Genomic DNA, 17,805 nt, shown 5'->3' with positions numbered 1-17,805 from the left:
TTTTTTTTTAATTTTTCTTCCTTGAAAAAGGCAATTTTATTCTAATCGATTTACATCCCATCTCTTTCCATAAAAGTACTTGAAGTGCTCATAAAAACTGGCATGCAGTAGTTCAGAAAAATAGAAAATCAGGACTAAAAGAGCAAGGAAATATGACCTATATGTGCGAATCCCTGTTGGAGAAGGCAGCCTTTGAAAAATACATCAACTATTATTATTATTCACAAACGATCGATTCACTTAGATAAAATGACAAAAATTTAAATGTAGATATATTCCAAACATCAGTAAATTGAAGTGTTTGCAAAGTGGTACAGTGGAAAGAGTATGGGCTTTAGAGGATTTACTGGCATTGATAAACACATGTAAGGGGTACATAACCACATGTGATTTCAGGGGCATCAAGCAGATGTGCTTACTCCTTCTCAACCACTTTTCCCAGTATCCCCACTGTACCTGAATATCTTTTCTCTTCCCCCAAAGCAGAATGCATGAATTTTATCACTAAAAGTAAATTTTCATTTATTCAGTATGTGAGCATTTATCATTTTCACCCTCTGATCATTCAGGACAAATTCTGGGAAGATAAAATATGTTAATATGTGTATTAGTTATCTTCCTTCATGAAGGAGGCTCTCCCTGCTCTGTGAAGAAGGGGGCAATGGCACATGTATCCCATAACTCTACCCACCAGAAACAGTATTCCTTAACAGGCAGAGGTTTTTAAATTGTCTTTTGAATCTCATAGTGGTGTTAAACCTTTGAAGTTCCGTGTGATTTGCATTTTCTGAGCATGGCAAAATGCTGATTACAATCAGCTGCTGGAATTTTGCCCCAACATATAGGGTGATAAAAGGTGTTCATTCCAGACCCAGTAGCAACAGAGGGTAGATGAAGGGACAAGACAGTTACACTGCAAGACAGGCATGGAAGAGACTACTTATACCTAAGAATAATCAATAAAATTTTCAAGTAAAGAGACTATTAAGAAAAAAGAAATACTCTATGTGGGCCTATTATGTTCAACGTCCAGTCCTGTGCTAGGTAGTGCACATTGCTATTCCATGAATCTGTTTTAAATCAACCCCAGTGGAGTAAGAAAAAATATTAAACACCAGGAGTGCTAAGCTAATCTCATATAAGAATAGTAAGTTTCAGGAATGGTTAAGTGCCAATGCATGGAATGGTTAAATGTCAACAGTTAGCTTCAATTGTTTTTATTACAGTAAGAGGAATTTTACTCTTAATGCATAGAATTTGAAGAAAAAATTTATATAAGCTTTTAAAAGAGGCCTTTTTAACAATTATTAATACAAACATGAAATAAGACCCTTCAAACAAATACCAATTTCAGTAACAGTTTACATACAGCAATAATTTATTCTGAAATGTTCATTTAGTTTCTGTTGAGACACAATTCATGTCTCATTAATAAAAGAGCAGCCATCTCACCTCAAATACCAGAATATACAACAAGTTACAGCATAGCAAAATTCTACCTACTTTCAGATAAAATCTAGTTCAGGTAAAATAGTTTCATTCAATGTTTTACAGTTACACAGATTTTTTGATTTTTTTGTTTGTTTTGAGCACAAAATAGTGTAAGTTGTTACACTGTAGCTATCTATATGCACATAATTTGACCACAGAACTGTTAATCATTACTTCTGAAATTGAACCATCAGTTTCACTCATGCAGTAAAGCAAAGCAGGCTGGGTAAACTTGTTCATCGGGAACCATATTACTGTGAATTTCACAGCCACATGATTAATTATAATGTTAGATGGATTCACAAGGACTAAAACAGAATGGTTTTTTGCATAAATACCAATTTCTCCCTGATGTAAGTTTAGTCAGTTTATAATCTAGAAATGATTGAGAACAGCAATATATCATATCCTCTATCTGTAGTGTTCATTAGTTTAAGACAAGCAATAATTAAAGTATGATGGGATGGGATGCTACTTAAATACATGTAAAACATACTGTACAAATATACTTGGCTTTACCATTTTTTTCCTAACTATCAAGAGTGCCTCCCAAAATATGACCAGTGAAGACAAAGTATACTATCAAATATGGCTTCCAGAACAAAAACTCTCTAACAATCAAACCTATTTACAAAATTTTTCAGTCTTTTAAAGTTTCATCTGAAACAAGATTTCTACATAGCAGTTGTAATTAACACATAATTTTCTTAGTTTCATCATTCCGGCTCTTTTAAACAGATGTCACAAGGTAAGACCCAGAATGGCGCTTAGGACTTTGAGTTCCACTGGATTCTGTGCTGTCAGTTTTTGAATCTCGTTTCTTCGTGTTGTTGTTCACTGGTGTCGGGATCTGAGATGGCCGAGCTGAAGTGCTATCTGCGCTGCTTTTCCTAGGGCTTGGATTGTAGTTAAACGGAGTCACTCTGGCAGCAACAGTCCCACTAGGTGAACTGTGCTTGCTTGAACTGCTAGAACTGAAAGGGGTACGCTCAGCTATGGAACTTTCATTAGTTTCTGACACAGGGACAGGGTTACTTTGTCCCGGTTTAGCCTCAGTTCCTTTTTGGTCTGGGGCATCTACCTGAATAAAGGAGTTCAGGCGGTTTTCCAAACCCATGGTGCGTATGGGAGCACTGCCATTACCCACATTTTGTTTTCCCTGATTATCTTTTGAATCTTTAGCGTTTGGATTTCCCTTTTCTGAAACAGTGTCAATCACGGGGGGAGTATTTCCTGTTGGGGATCTTCCGGATCTAGGGTTGTTGATGGGACAGTCCTCAATTCTCACCCAAACATCCTCTGTTTTAGAAACAGCAGGTGCCATTTGATAAATCAGAGTCTTTGATTCAGCACCATTTGCAGCACCTGAGGAAGTGGTCTGAGAGGTACTATTTGTGGGAGAAATCTCATTTTCTTTTATTTTTCTCCATGTTCCTTTTGTGGATACTTGGTTTTCTTTAGTTTGTTTGGTTCCTGAAATAGAGTTCACATGTTTTTCATCTTCACTTTTTGCTTTTTCACTGGATTCTGATGAAGCAGAAAGAATTGAGGATGAACTTCCAGTTCTTCTCCAAGTGCTTACTCGTGGAAGGGATGATGAATGTTTGCTGTGCTCACGTTTCCAGGTTCCTGACCTATTAATTGGAAGTCTAGAAGGACTTTCAGAATGGGAGCGTGCTATATCATGGCGCTTTGCTGGTCTTCCATCATTATACTCTATGGTGGGACTGAGATTAGGTGGGAGTTTTCGCCATCCACCAGACTGAACAGATGAATGTGTGGACAGAGACATATCAGGAAGGGAAGGACTTAAAACTGGAGTCTGTGCCTGGGACCTAGTGGGAGAATCTGGTCTAGAAGATGGAGAAAGAGATTCAAATGAAGCAGATTCCTCCAATTTTCTCCTTAGGGTTGGGCTTGGAGCTTCTTTGATGAAAGTTGACTGGCGTACTAATACGGGTCTCTCTGACCTATCAGATTCACTTCCACTTGATTTAGTTGAGGACATTCTAGAAAGTTCTACCTTTTTATTGGATCCATTCCCATTATTCATCTGATTTAGTCCTTTGGAGGCAGACTCACTTCTTGGGATACTGCTGCCATTCTTGGATAAACCCGTTTGTTTGGTAAGGTTCTGCTGGCTCATCTGTCTGCCTGGAGATGTGTATGACATCTTCCCAGAACCTGAGGACTTAGTTGAAGCAGTACTAGGGGATGAAGTCCTTGGCAACTGGGATAATTTATTAGGAGGGCTTATTCCATTTCGACCAGGAGAAATTGAGTTCCGCCCCGGAGACTGCATAGGTCTACTTAATGGTTGTTGGGCAGGTCTTGAAGGAGTGGAATCTCTAGATCCTGATCTAGAAGACCCTTTATTTGCTCCAGCTGGTTGGGATGTCTGCCTGGTAACAGGGCTTAATTCTGACTTCACAGATGGCTTGGTTCCTCTAGGAGAAGTGGTGGCTGGCTGACCTTCACTAGGGCTTTTGGAGGCTGGAGTCTTAAGGGGTGGGCCTTTTTTAGAAACCGGACTTGTACTTGAAGAGCTATTTCGAACTCCTGGAATATGAATCATTGTCCTGCCCCGAGAGATTGAAGGCATGTTTGTTTGAAGAGGCTGTTTCATTTGGCTTGAAATTTCTGAATTAGAACGAACTTTTCCGGTAATTAAACTTCTATAAACTTTTTTTCCTCCTTTGATTCCTTTATTTTCAGATTCTATCTTTTTAGTTTCCAATGTACTCTTCTCCCCAGGTTTTAGAATTCGTGGGCCCTTATTACTTGTAAAGGGTTTTTCCTCTTGATCAGGTGTAAGATGAAATGGTGATCCCAGGGAGATCCCTGATTTCAGTGAAAGGATGGAGTCTGAGTCAGATGATGCCTGTCTAGATAAACATGCAGCAGCAGCAGCTTGATGTAAACTACTTACTATGGAATTTGCACCTTCCTGAATAGCTTTCCAATCAAAATTTTCTGAATCCGGGGATAAACCATGTTCTGAATCTGGTCTCTGTATATCTTTCAAATCAAGTGTCAAATCTTCTGCCAATATGCCACTCGTATTTCTGGGACTATGCTTTTCATTATCACCCTTGAGTCTTGAAGGCTTTTTCTTTTTTGGCATTGCAGAACTTATACATTCCTGCAACAGGTCATCTTCAGAATCAATACTAAGAGAACTGAGAGAACTATTTCGTGAGAAACAAACAGGGGTATCTTCAACATGAAATGATTTAGGAGCATAACCTGATGCCTGAGGTTTGCTGGGTTCTCCCTGTGAGTCAGGGGGCTCTGTCTCTTTGACAGGTTCACCTTCTTTGTTATTGTTGTTTTCTTGATCAATGTCACTAAGAGAACTTAAAGAGGAATTTCGAGAAAAGCACACCGGAGTATTTTCAATAGCAAAATTTTGTAATTTCTCATCAGTTGCTGCTCCCCTGTCTGGTATGTCTTTGGATGACTGTGGAAAAGTGGATTGCTTCTGCAGCATGGGTTTCGACTGACCTCGATTTATTGGATGTTTTGTAACAGCTTGTGTCTTATTAGCTGATTGTTGGCTAGAGGTTAGTTCTGTGTGGCTGGTAACTTTAGCTTCTGATTCTTTATTTTCTTTCCCCTTTCTTAATTCAGCCTTTTCTCTAGAAAGGTCAACATCATCATCATCAAAATCTAGAGAACTCAAAGAATCATTTCGTGAAAAACAGTATGGAGTTCCTTCAATGGGAGTGTAATGATGAGGTGAATCAAAAGTAAAACTTCCTCTGACTCGATCTTCATTATTTGGTAGCTTATCATTGAAATCCTTGGAATTATTTTTCAAGTTCTGTTTCTTTGAATCTTTGTTGTCTGAGAAAGTTCTTTCAGCATTTAAATTATTTTTTGAGTCTGTGTTTTTTCTTACACGTGTCCTATATTCAGTATTTTGTGGTATAGGTTTTACTGGTGAAGTAGGTTTCTTTTTCTTACCATCTAACTGATTTTTGTTAGCTCCAGATGAAGATATAGATGCTTGTTGGACCTGGTCCATTATCTTCTTCACACGGAAAGGCTTGTGACTTTTTCCTTTGGGCATAGCAGAGTTAATGCATTCTGCAAGAATATCACCTTCTTCTGTTTTATTGTCATCCAGTTCAGATATAGTTGCAGATGGGGTTTTTACTCTTTGAGCATCATCTGTACTTCTGCCTTCTGTAGGAATGGTATCTCGTTTTTCAAATTCACCAGACTGTGCTCCTGCTCTAACCCCTTCTCCAGCAGCTAACTCATTTGGAGGAGATTCTATTGTTAGATCACTTAAAGATGTAGCTGTGGAAAAGTTTATAGGTGTCCCTTCTACACAATACACCCGTGGCATATCATCTCCTGGTGTAAAACTAACATGTTTTTGTGCCTGTAACCTGTTTTGTGATGGAAGAAGTTTATACACAGGGAGTTGACTTGGTTTCCTTGCCACAGGTGGAGGTAATTTTGGAGCAGTCTGGGCTGGTTTTTTGGCTTTACGTGAAGATTTTGTTGGCATGGCAGAAATAATACATTCTTCTAATATTTCAATATCATCATCATCTGAGTCATCTAACAGATCTTTTTCAGAATCAGTAGGTTTTTCTGCTTCTTTTACCTGGCTTTCATTTGCTTCTTCAGGCTGCTCAGATTCGGTTTCATTCCCATTGTCATTTTCCTGAACTGGAGGCATTATTCTTAATTCCACATCTTTCTGTATAAATGGCTCATCGAGGCTCAGAGCACTCAGGCTAGATGAACAAGAAAATCCATCTGGAGTACTTTCTGTGGCAAAATGTAAGAGAGTATCAGCATCTGGAAGCACCTGGACTCTCTGTACTGCAGCATTTACAGCAGCTTGCTTCGGTCCACTCTCTCTCTTTTCCGCAGTAGGGGCTTTGTTTTTAGGTACCTCTCGCTTACTCTGAACTGTCTGAGGAGGAGGGGTTTTACTTCTGCTTGGTGGCATGGTTTGTCCAGGGCTATCTGGAAGGTCACTGGGGCTTATAATGCCACTTACCATTCCACTGCAGGGTTCACTCTGAACGGAGCTGGCAATCGAACGACTCTCAAAACTATCAAGTGAACTGACAGAAGTGCATCTGCTAAACATGAGTGGAGTCTCCTGAACGTAGTGCTCTGGTGGACTTTTAGGTGTCTGAGCACCACTTTTTGATGGAGATTTAGCCCCTGAAGAAAATTCAACAGCTTTATGCCTGGTCGATTCTGCAGATAAACCAGAAGCCTGAAGTCTGCTGGATTTGGTTCTAATGTGCTGTGACACTGTTGGAACTTCACTCACAGACTCTTCTGTTGATCTAGTCCCACTGTTTTCTTTTATTTCTGCTATTTGTAGAGTATTAGCAGAATCTGTTTCCTGTGTTGTCTGATCACATCCTATTTCATCTTCGGCCGATGACAAAGATGATAGTGAACTGCAACGTGAGAAACATATTGGGGTATCCTCTACACAGTAAGTCTGTATTGTTTCTTGGTTGATAGAGGGAACTTTGCAGGAGGTGGCTTTTGGGGTCTGACCACTTCTGCTTTGTGTGGAACTTGGATGGTGCTGATTCTGCCTCTTGGCATTAGATGAAGGTGTGGATGTATTCTCACTGCTTGAAGAGATGTGTTCAGTTTTAGTGCTTTGTCCAGATGAACTCTTTGAGAATGAAAATGGTGGTTTCTGTGAGGCAGGAATGTCTGTGGCATATTTTAAACTATAATCGATAGGTTGATCCACATGATGTTTCTCTTCATTATACTTTATGCTATAATTTGTTGGTCTCTCTTCTTCTTCATGCTGCTCTTCCTCGGAGTAACGTTCACTATAGTTGGTTGGCTTATCATCTTCATAGTCATCTTCCTGACACAAAGACTGGTTTACATTTTGATTAATTCCATGATTGGAACTTACTCGATTTGTTTCTGAACCATTGGCTCCTCTTGACCTATATGGGGAAACACATTCCTGCTGTCCAAAATGTGGCTGAAACTTGAGATGTTTATCATCAGTGCTCTCAGTATATACGGGGTAAGTTGTGCTTTGACTTCTTGATTGTCTTTGCTCACTCTGTTTTATTTCATCTTCTATTATATGTTTGGGTCTTGCCCATCTTTCATTCTGTGAAGGGCTTTGCCTTCCGGAGTTCAACTGCTCATCTGAATATTTAAGACTATAATTTATTGGTGTATCTAGTTCTCCATCATTATCATCCATATGATTTGCGCTGTGTATTTTATGGGCTAGGTCAGCTGGATACTGACCATAGCTGCAAAATTTACTTTCATCATCTTCAGAATAGGATTCAATGGAAGGCTTCATCTGACCTCTTTTACCATAACCATCACTACTACTGACACTATTTAAACTATCATTTGAAGATCTCTTATATTCCAATTTGGCATAAGGCATAGGACATGTCCTATTTGAATTTTCTGACTTAGTGAAGTTGTAAGTGTTTGCATGTGTGTGGGCAGTGGAGCTTCTTCTTAGTGCATTCCTCTCATCTGTCCCACAATGTAACTCGCCAGTAGACCCAGAACTTCTGTCTTCCTGGGAGGTGTGAATGGCTGATACTTCTTCCATGACTTTGGCAATCTGGGCTGCAGTGGTGGAAATCTGCAAACCTCGCTTTGAAGAAGTGCCTGGATTTTCTGTTGCTGGGTGGTAGTTGCCTAGGCTAATTCCTCGTTCTCTCTCCAAACTTCTATCTTTTTCAGAACGAGAACTGTCTAAACTTCCTCTTGATGAAGAGGAGCTGGGCAACACTGTAGTATTTAAATATGGTGAAAGGACAGTCATGTTTCCAGTATTAAAATTGTCTGATCTATTATCATCATGTCGGTTGGTGTCAAAAACATAGTCACCATAAAGATTTGGCTTGTGTCGTTGCTTACTACGATGAGATGCCTTGGGACTTAAATTGTCAATATTGTCAAAAGTTTCTGATAAATGCTGAGCATCTAATTCTGCTTCTAGGGCTTTTTGTTTCCTGACATGAAGAGATGGCAAGCTTGAACCAGGAGACATTATATTGGCATCCTTATACTTTGCAGGTCTATTTGCCATGAGATTCCTTAAAGCTGCAGCGCTTCCCATAGCAATCATTTTGTGCTTTGAATGAATGAGGTTCTTGAGCATGCTGACTGCCCCCATGTCCCATAATGCTTCCTGGTCTTTAGGATTTCTTGCTGAGAGATTCCACAAGGTTCCACATGCATTACTGACTATTGTCAAACTGTGAGATTTCAAGTGTTGTAATAAGGTTTGCAGGCAGTTGTTCTCTCTTAGGATTTGCCTGAAATAAAAAGAAGAGATCCCAAAATTAAGGTAAAAATCTGCTTATTATAACAATAAATAAAAGGTTAGAAAACAAATTTAAATCTAAAGATAACTACTAAAACTGATTAATAGGCACAATAAAACTGCACCAAATTATACTACAAATTTCAAGCATTTCACATCTCCATTTGTTCCTAGTTCATTTAATGTTTATTGTTTAAAAATACTCATCTGTCAGACTAAAAGAAGTGTTAATTTGAACACATTCTGTATTTCCTATTCTGACCCAATAGCCTTTAAAATTTTTGCCTGAGCAGACACATCTGCCTTGTTTATATGGTCACAGAGTTCCCCAATAAATGTATCATGAAATCTTATGCTAAACAGGGACTTTGTGGTAACTTAATCTATGGATGGGTGCCACAATGTCGACTAATAAGACGTAGTGGAAGACGTGGAAGAATCGATCGATGGATCTTTATATAGTCATAAAGCTGTAAGCTTTATGTAAGCTCCTAGGCCGGCAAACTGACATTTTAGAATAACCTCTATGTCCCTGGATTGAGTCTGTGGTACTGCCATCCCCCTTACAAATGTGCTGTCAAACTGTGCACGTAGTTTGTTATTTCTAATGAAAGGTTTTGGAAATTTAAAGGTAACTTTATTATTATTTTTTTTAATTATTTTTTTTTTCAACGTTTATTTATTTTTGGGACAGAGAGAGACAGAGCATGAACGGGGGAGGGGCAGACAGAGAGGGAGACACAGAATTGGAAACAGGCTCCAGGCTCTGAGCCATCAGCCCAGAGCCTGACGCGGGGCTCGAACTCCCAGACCGTGAGATTGTGACCTGGCTGAAGTCGGACGCTTAACCGACTGCGCCACCCAGGCGCCCCTTAAAGGTAACTTTAAAACAAAGGTTCAGAGTCCCAAAGGTTGAGAACTTTGGGACTTTTTGAAAGAGCTATAGCTTGTTTAATGCACGGTAAACTGAAGTTTAATGACAGCATGTTCAACTTTAGAGGGCTTTAAAATTGATTGGCAAGGGTGTGCAGTGAGCCTTAACATGACAGTTCTCTCAGCAGTCCAGCAAACAGCTGAGTGCTTACTGAATTTAAGAGGTCTTCTTTGCATAGCAGAAAGGGCTATAAGGCTTGTTAGTCTGTGCATCAAAAACCTAAAGAGAAGATGTTCACATTCTTTACAAGTACTGTTACTAAAAGCACCTCCTGGACTTTCTAAAATGGGAAGCAATACTGGATAATAAATAAATAAATATGCTGTGAAAGATACCCATATTTTTGTTGACAAAATACAGAGCCTAAGTTCTGAAAATGTGTGCCTTGTATCTCAGATACTTTCTTAGGTTTCACAGCCCTAGTTAAATGGTTGTTGGTTAAATGACATTATGATTATTAAGATACCGTTAGAAAGACATGAACTACTGTGTTCTCTGGATTATACACCTAAGTTTTGTTCTTTATAAACCTTATACTCCTTTATGCCATACTAACATATACAATGAGATTTTGTTCTTTGTAGTATTTGTAACTTTTTTTTCCCTACGTATGGGTTATACCTTTTAAGTGTCATTTATTTACTTGTACACATCTTTGTGATACTATAAACTTTTGTTAGAATAAATACAATTTGGCTTAGAACCTGCACAATTAAACAAAACACTACTTACAACTGGGTCTTTTTAAGGGTAAGAATTCTACACTAATTCATTTAAAAGTAACATAAAACTTACCTGTGGTCCTCATTTGTAGCTATCAAGCTGGACACGTTCCGTAATATTCCACCTCCACTTTCAATAATGGCTAAAGTATTTGTCTGGCTTCGGTAAGTGAGAGTGCCAACCAGAAATGCAAGCGCACCATCTACAGCACATATATCAGCTTTATTCTCAGTGCAATGTGCTGACAAATTCCATAAGGCACTCAATACGCTTTTGAGGGTTGATTCCTATTAAGAAACAGAACATGTGTCATCTAATTAGAGTTGGAGTGTGCCTCTTCCAACTTCTGTGTTTACTTCTATTAAGTTGTTAATTTTTTTAATTTTTTTAAAGAGAGAGAGAAAGTGTGAGCAGGGGACAGGGGCAGAGGAGAGAAAGAGAGAATCCCAAGCAGGCTCCACACTCAGTGCAGAGCCTGACGTGGGGCTTGATCCCCTGACCCTGGGATCATGACCTGAGCAGAAATCAAGAGTTGGACACTCAACCGACTGGGCCACCCCAGCACACCTTGAGTAAGTTGTTATTATTATTGCACAACCCCCCTGCTCCTTGCCCCTCATGGGCAAAGTATTAGGAACTCTTCATTTAGGACAACTTTCAGAAAATACCAAATGGAACTTAAGTGATGTCCCCATAGAACAAGCAGAACACAATACTAAACTAATGACCTTTATGAACTTTATTCTATGTGTTTAGATGGTACACACATATCTTGCAAGAGCTCATATTAAATTTTTTAACGCTTATTTACTTTTGAGAGAGAGAGAGAGAGACAGAGAAACAGAGTGTGAGCAGGTAAGAGGCAGAGAGAAGGGGACACAGAATCTGAAGCAGGCTCCAGGCTCTGAGTTGACAGCACAGAGCCTGATGCAGGGCTCGAACTCATGGACTGTGAGATCATGACCTGAGCTGAAGTTGGATGCTTTACCGACTAAGTCACCCAGGCAACCCTGACAAGAGCTCATATTAGACTATGAGACGGAATTGGTGTGCATTCTGAAAAGATGACATTTCATGATAACAAAACCCAGAAAAAGCCCTCTATATACTGACATGGAAAGATGTTTAAGATTTAATATTAAATAAAAACAGCAAGTTGTATATAACAAACATATCAATGCTCTAAATTTCCTGGTATCTTATTGTAATCCACTGCCAGCCCCAAGCAACTACTGATCTGTTTCTGTCATTATAGATTATTGCATGTGTCAATGGTTCATTAAAAAACATTTTTTTAAATGTTTATTTTTGAGAGAGAGAGTGAGAGAGCACGAGCAGGGGAGGGACAGAGAGAGAAGGAGACACAGAATCTGAAGCAGGCTCCAGGCTCTGAGCTGTCAGCACAGAGCCCAGCGCGGGGCCCGAGAGGTCATGACCTGAGCCAAAGTCGGATGCTTAACCAAATGAGCCACCCAGGTACCCCAATAGTTCATTTTTTAAATAGCCAAATAGTATTCCATTGTGGACATTCCATAACTTCTTTACCCATTCACCTGTTGATATACTTTAGAGTTATGTCTAGTTTTTGGCTATCAAAATTGCTGACAACATCTGTGTTTAAGATTTTGTGTGAACAGAGGTTGTTTCTCTTTGGTAAACACTTAGAACTGGAATGGCTGGGTTGTATGGTTGGTAAATGTTTAACTTTAAAACACTGCCAAATGTTCTTCAAAGTGATATATACCATTTTACATTCCCACCAGCAGTGTATGAGAATTCCAGCTGCTTAACATCCTAGACAACACTTGGTTAATCTTTTACATTTTAACCAATATAATATATGTAATGGTATCTCACTAGTTTTAATTTATATTTTCCTCAGGACTAATGATGTTGAGTATCTTTTTAAGTGCTTCTTGGCCATTAGTATATGTTCCTCCCTGTAAGAAATGCAAGTGTTCTGCTATTTCAAGAGCGTTTTAATGGTATTTTTTATGCAGACCCTAAGTATATTTGAATATTATTGTTATAACCAGTTTTTTAATTGAATACTTTTCTTATTTCTAATTATATTTCAGTTGATTTTCTTGGGTTTTCCTGGTATAATTTCACAAAAATACATACACAAATAAATAAACAAAACCCCCAAATTCTTTATCTTCTCAGAAAAGGACATTTTGAAGAAAAATAATGTAGGCTGTGGGTCCAGGGGGAATGGTTGGGTGAAAGGAAGCCTGCTTAGTCCCAGATTTCAAGTTTAAGCTTTTCTTTTTAAATTAGCTTAGTTTATGAAGTAGATATGCCATCTGGTGATACTTCCTTTTGTAAATAAACTATTATTTGAGGAATTCCTTGCCCTTGGGTCTTATCACCTCTTGATAGGGTGACTGTCAAAACTGAGGACTCTGGAGAGCACAGAGTAACACTAACACTATGTACACAGTGATTCTCCATTGGGGATGATTCTTTCCCTTTGCCCCTCTGGGCACATCTGGTAATATCTGGAGACATTTTTGACTGTCATGACTGAGGGGAAGTGTATTGGTATCTAATGGACAAAGGCCAAATATGCTGCAAAACACCATACAAGGCACAGGTCAGTCCCTTAAAACAAACAATTACCAGGTCCAAGATGCCAACAGTGTCAAATCCGAAAAACCCTGACTTACCCTAGGACACTTTGTACAATCTTTTCCATCTTAATACTTTAGTAGGAGTTTAGAGCAGTCTAAGAATAAGAACTGATGAGATAAGCGGGTCACGAATCAAGGAATCTCAGGGATGGGAAAAAGTAACCAAAGATGAAAATCCGAATGAGAATATTAAATGTTTTCAAAGGTACCTTTTTAACTTCCAAAGCACATTCCATTAATGCTTTCACACTTCCAACTTCGCGCAATGTCTTTTTACTATTTACATCTGCTCGCCAAGACAAATTCCTCAAAACACTTGCAATAACCTGCAAATGAAATCAATTGTAGAATAATTTGAATATAAAATAATTTATAGTTTTCTTCTCTTTTAGAGTGAGAGAGCAGGAGTGCCAGTGGGGGAGAGGGGCGGGAAGGGGGGGGGGGGGGAGAGAGAGAGAGAGAGAGAGAGAGAGAGAGAGAGAGAGAGAGAGAGAGAGAATCTTAAGCAGGCTCCATGCTCAGCTCAGAGCCCAACCTGGGGCTTGATCCATGACCCTCGAATCATGACCTGAGCTGAAATCAAGAGCCGGGATGTTCAACTAACTGAGCCACCCAGGTGCCTCTATAGTTGTTTTGTTTTTAATGCTTTTTTTTTGGTTTGTTTTTAAAGTATTTATTTATTTATTTATTTATTTATTTATTTATTTATTTTTATTTTATTTTTTTCAATATATGAAGTTTATTGTCAAATTTGTTTCCATACAACACCCAGTGCTCATCCCAGAAGGTGCCCTCAATACCCATCACCCACCCTCCCCTCCCTCCCACCCCCCATCAACCCTCAGTTTGTTCTCAGTTTTTAAGAGTCTCTTATGCTTTGGCTCTCTTCCACTCTAACCGCTTTTTTTTGTTTTTAAAGTTTTAAAAAATATTTATTTTTGAGAGACAGAATGCAAGTGGGGGAGGGGCAGAGAGAGAGGGAAGACACAGAATCTGAAGTAGGCTCCAGGCTCTGAGCTGTCAGCACAGGGTCCAATGCGGGGCTTGAACCCACAAACTACAAGATCATGACCTGAGCCAAAGTCGGGTGCTTAACCACCTGAGCCACCTAGGCGCCCCTTAATGCTACTGTTAAGAGTAGAAATCTACTAATAAAGAAATTCCTCCTAAATGCTAATATGGTGCCAAAAGGAATTCCTACAATATAATTATTTTCCTTTATTCTGGTATTAATGTAACCATAATTGAAACATGAGACACTAAATATTGAGCCAAAGCTTAAATTAATCTAAATCATGATATTAACCCACAAATACCCCCAAAAAACATTTGTGATTCTAACTAGTACCTGCTGTAAGTCTTCACTTTCAGATTTTAGTTGGGCCACAAGTGCTCTCATGCAGCCTTTCATAGAGCAGAGTGTAGCCTGTAAAATTAGAAATGGAACAGAGGGTCAGTAACAAGGCAAAATGAAGCTGTGCTTTATTTTTGTCTAATAAACTTCAAATCCAGTTTTAACGGTCTCATTTTAATCATCCTAATATTTTACCCATAAAAGATGTAAAACCAGATTACATAAGTCTTTTGCTCTCAGTTCTTCTCTTAGTATACTGGAGAAATAAAATGAATAAATGATAAGAAATAATAAGCAAAGGGTTTTAAAGTACAGTCTCTTATTTGGACGGAACCAATATATGTGTACACTTGCATATGTCATCAGGATTTTCAGATTTTTGCTCTCACTCCTAGGAACAGTATTTTAAATGCAATTACATAAATCCACTACCGTGTTCCATGTTTTGCCTTTGTTTAGGTGTAAGACAACGTAATGAGTAAGAATATGCAGTGGTGTGTGAAGTTCAGGTTTTTTATTAGTGAATGTCTAATGAGGAAAGGAAAAAAAGAAAATTAGTGAAAGGTAGTTTGTACGAAACTAACTCATACCAGAGAGATCTTAAGAAACGGATCTTCTAAAACATACCTTGTTGGCTACATCTCCAAAAGTCAAGTTTGTCAAAGCCATTCCAGCATATCGTCTTAATGTAATACTGTAGTGGTCATTAGTTAGCCCATACATTTCACAGTCCACCTGCAATAATTCTGCAATGGCCTGTAGTCCCCCTAATTTCAAAAGGGCAAGAGGAAAAAGACAATAATCTAAAATAAAACAAGTAATACCAAATTTAAAAACTAATTACTAGGAAAAAATCTCAAAGAATGAGAATATATGGTTTAAGTATGTCTTTAGAACTACAAGCTACAAAAACTGTTATAAAGAACTTTTGTGAAATACACTCATAAAGTACAAATGATAATTACTCCATTTTCTGCCAGTTTTCTCCACCCTTCAAACCCTTGCATTAGTGAAGTGAGCAATTATACTCTATTTACTACACACAGTTATCTTCTCATTGATGAAGAAGGCTACTTTCTAACACTAGATCTTCCCACATGAAGGCAGAAAAAGGTAACTTATTTTTATTATTAGAACTTTACAAACATTCTTCAATGTTATACACTATGGCCTAATTAATGTTTTTGGTTTGCCAAAGAATTATCCTTAGGAATCCTGAGATTTCTAAATAAAACGGCATGAAGCAAAGTTTTTTTTTTTTTTTTATGAAAAAGAATTATCTGTTCAACCTATTAATAAGTTCTATAAAACTACATATATATTTATATATTTAAAAATTTTTCTTACTTTTCTTTGATACTCTCAAGTGTCAAATACCAACTACACTAGAATTGAGTATTTTTTCCTCTGTGATTCCCACCACTGGGTATGCTCGACCCACAATGGTCAACACTAGGAAGGCAAGGAGAAAAATGAAGGAAAAGGAAAGGGAAAGACATAAAGGAAGGGGTAGTAACAAAACAGAACAAAATAAAAAAGGTAAAGCAAAATGGTGAGCAGGTGAATAAAAATAAAAATGCATATGGAGGCTATTCAAAATATTATTCATCATCAATGTTAATCATCATGGGACTAGGGATGTTGTTTTGTCACAGAGAAGTGGCTTAGAAAAAAGGGGGATGAATATAAACAGGCAATTCTTGGAAATTCTAAGTCTTAACAGTCAGGTTATTAATCTGAAAGAGGACCTGTACATTTAGTATTTTTGTAAATGATTTAGAAGGGTCAGTATGTAGAGGAATCTGCAAGTTTGTAGAAGTTCTAACTGGAGTCAAGAATTCCAAGCCAGGGGAATTAACTGTAGGAAGGCTGGTGCAAATCTTTATGACTAGCAGTAATGACAGATGAGTTTGAACATAGATAAGTGAAAATTAATTTGGTTAAGGAAAATCCAAACCATATTTAGGAAGGTTTTCCTCCAACCACCCATGATGATGGAAAAATACATAGCCAGTGAACAAAATACCATCACTATCTTTATGGAGCTTATAGATTAGAGGAAAGGCAGACACTGAACAATTAATTAAGGTAAAATGGACTGTGAAGAAGCACAGGTCAAGGTAATAGGTGGATTTAACCTAGACTGGGAGGATCGAGAAAAAGGCTGAGGAAATAAAGTTTAAGACTTAAAGGATGAATGAGTATCTAAAATGGGTGGGACAGGAATAATACAAAAGCATTTTAGGCAGATGAAACAGTAAGTGCAAGAGCCCCTGAACCTTAAATTAGCAACAAGGAGAAGGTCACAAGATGAGGCTATAAAAGTGGGTGGAGACATCATGCAAGACTTTATATGTCACACCAAGGATTTCAGACAGGAGAAGGAGTAATTAAATGTGTGCTCTAAATAGACTCCTATGGTTGCAAGGTGCATAATGGATTACAATTGGACGTGTGGAGACAAATAAGACAAAGAACTGCAGAACAGAAGAGACGACAGTGGCTTGAACTGGAGATGAAAAGGAGAGCAGTGATGAGACAGATTTAAGAAGCAGAATGAAAGTACTCAGTTACTAAATGTAGGGGATAAGGAGGAGACAGTCATGGATGTCTCCCGAGATTGTCTCCTGAGCAACTGGGTTGGCTGGCATGCCATTTTCTGGGAAAAAGAACCCTGGAAGAGACAGAGATTTGGGGATGAAGGAGATAACAAATTCAGTTGGGGCAGTTGAGTTAAAAATGTCTGAAAAACCATCTAAATGAAGATGTCAGATGAACGATTTGATAATGTGTCTCAAACTCAGATTAAGATGTAAATCTGAAAAACACTGTAAATGAAGCCATGGACTGGAAGATACTGCCTAGGGAGAGACGAAGAAAACCTACAACAGAACTCTGAGGAATTTCTACCATTTAATACTTGAGTAAAGTATTAAGGAGCTTACTACTAGAAGGAGCCAGTAGAAGAAGTGAGAGTTCTGACTCAGGAAATGGAAATGGGAGTGACTGATGAATTGAAGACTGTGGCCCTATATACTGATAAGATCACCAAGATGTCAAGCATTACAGAGCAGGCTATCAATACCAAAACAAAACATACTATGCTTTGTGACTATATGAAATCCTGCCTGCTGTATCAGTATCTGTGACACTTTCTTAAGAAAGTGAAATGATCTAATAAAGAAGGTTTCAAGAAGGCACTAAATGAACAAAGAGTTTTTTTGAACGGAAAAATTAAAAAACTCAGGACTGGATTCTGAAAACAATGATTAAAGAAGGATATTGTCAATATCAGCAACACCATGAAGAAAAAGGAACATTCAATAAATTTTAGGATATCAGATAAAAGAGAGAATCTTTT

At 38.3% G+C, this 17,805-nt stretch overlaps 1 protein-coding gene across 12 annotated transcripts in view; it reads right to left on the bottom strand.

The window, feature by feature from the left end:
- Positions 1-1,201: 1,201 nt before the first annotated feature.
- The window catches only part of APC (APC regulator of WNT signaling pathway), a 147,510-nt gene continuing 130,906 nt past the window's right edge, over positions 1,202-17,805 (bottom strand). For all 12 annotated transcript variants that reach the window (XM_045500836.1, XM_045500850.1, XM_045500818.1 and 9 more), the window contains 5 exons: positions 15,072-15,211; positions 14,439-14,516; positions 13,300-13,416; positions 10,530-10,744; positions 1,202-8,792 (listed from right to left, as the gene is read on the bottom strand). In XM_045500836.1, the coding sequence (XP_045356792.1) occupies positions 2,222-8,792; positions 10,530-10,744; positions 13,300-13,416; positions 14,439-14,516; positions 15,072-15,211 (7,121 nt within the window). In that variant the 3' untranslated portion in view covers positions 1,202-2,221. The remainder of the gene's footprint in view (positions 8,793-10,529; positions 10,745-13,299; positions 13,417-14,438; positions 14,517-15,071; positions 15,212-17,805) is intronic.

The sequence above is a fragment of the Leopardus geoffroyi genome, chromosome A1, assembly GCF_018350155.1.
Source record: "Leopardus geoffroyi isolate Oge1 chromosome A1, O.geoffroyi_Oge1_pat1.0, whole genome shotgun sequence".
In the NCBI taxonomy this organism is placed as follows: Eukaryota; Metazoa; Chordata; class Mammalia; order Carnivora; family Felidae; genus Leopardus; species Leopardus geoffroyi.
The sequence above is the reverse complement of the archived record's forward strand: the minus strand, read 5'-3'. Positions and strand labels throughout refer to the sequence as shown.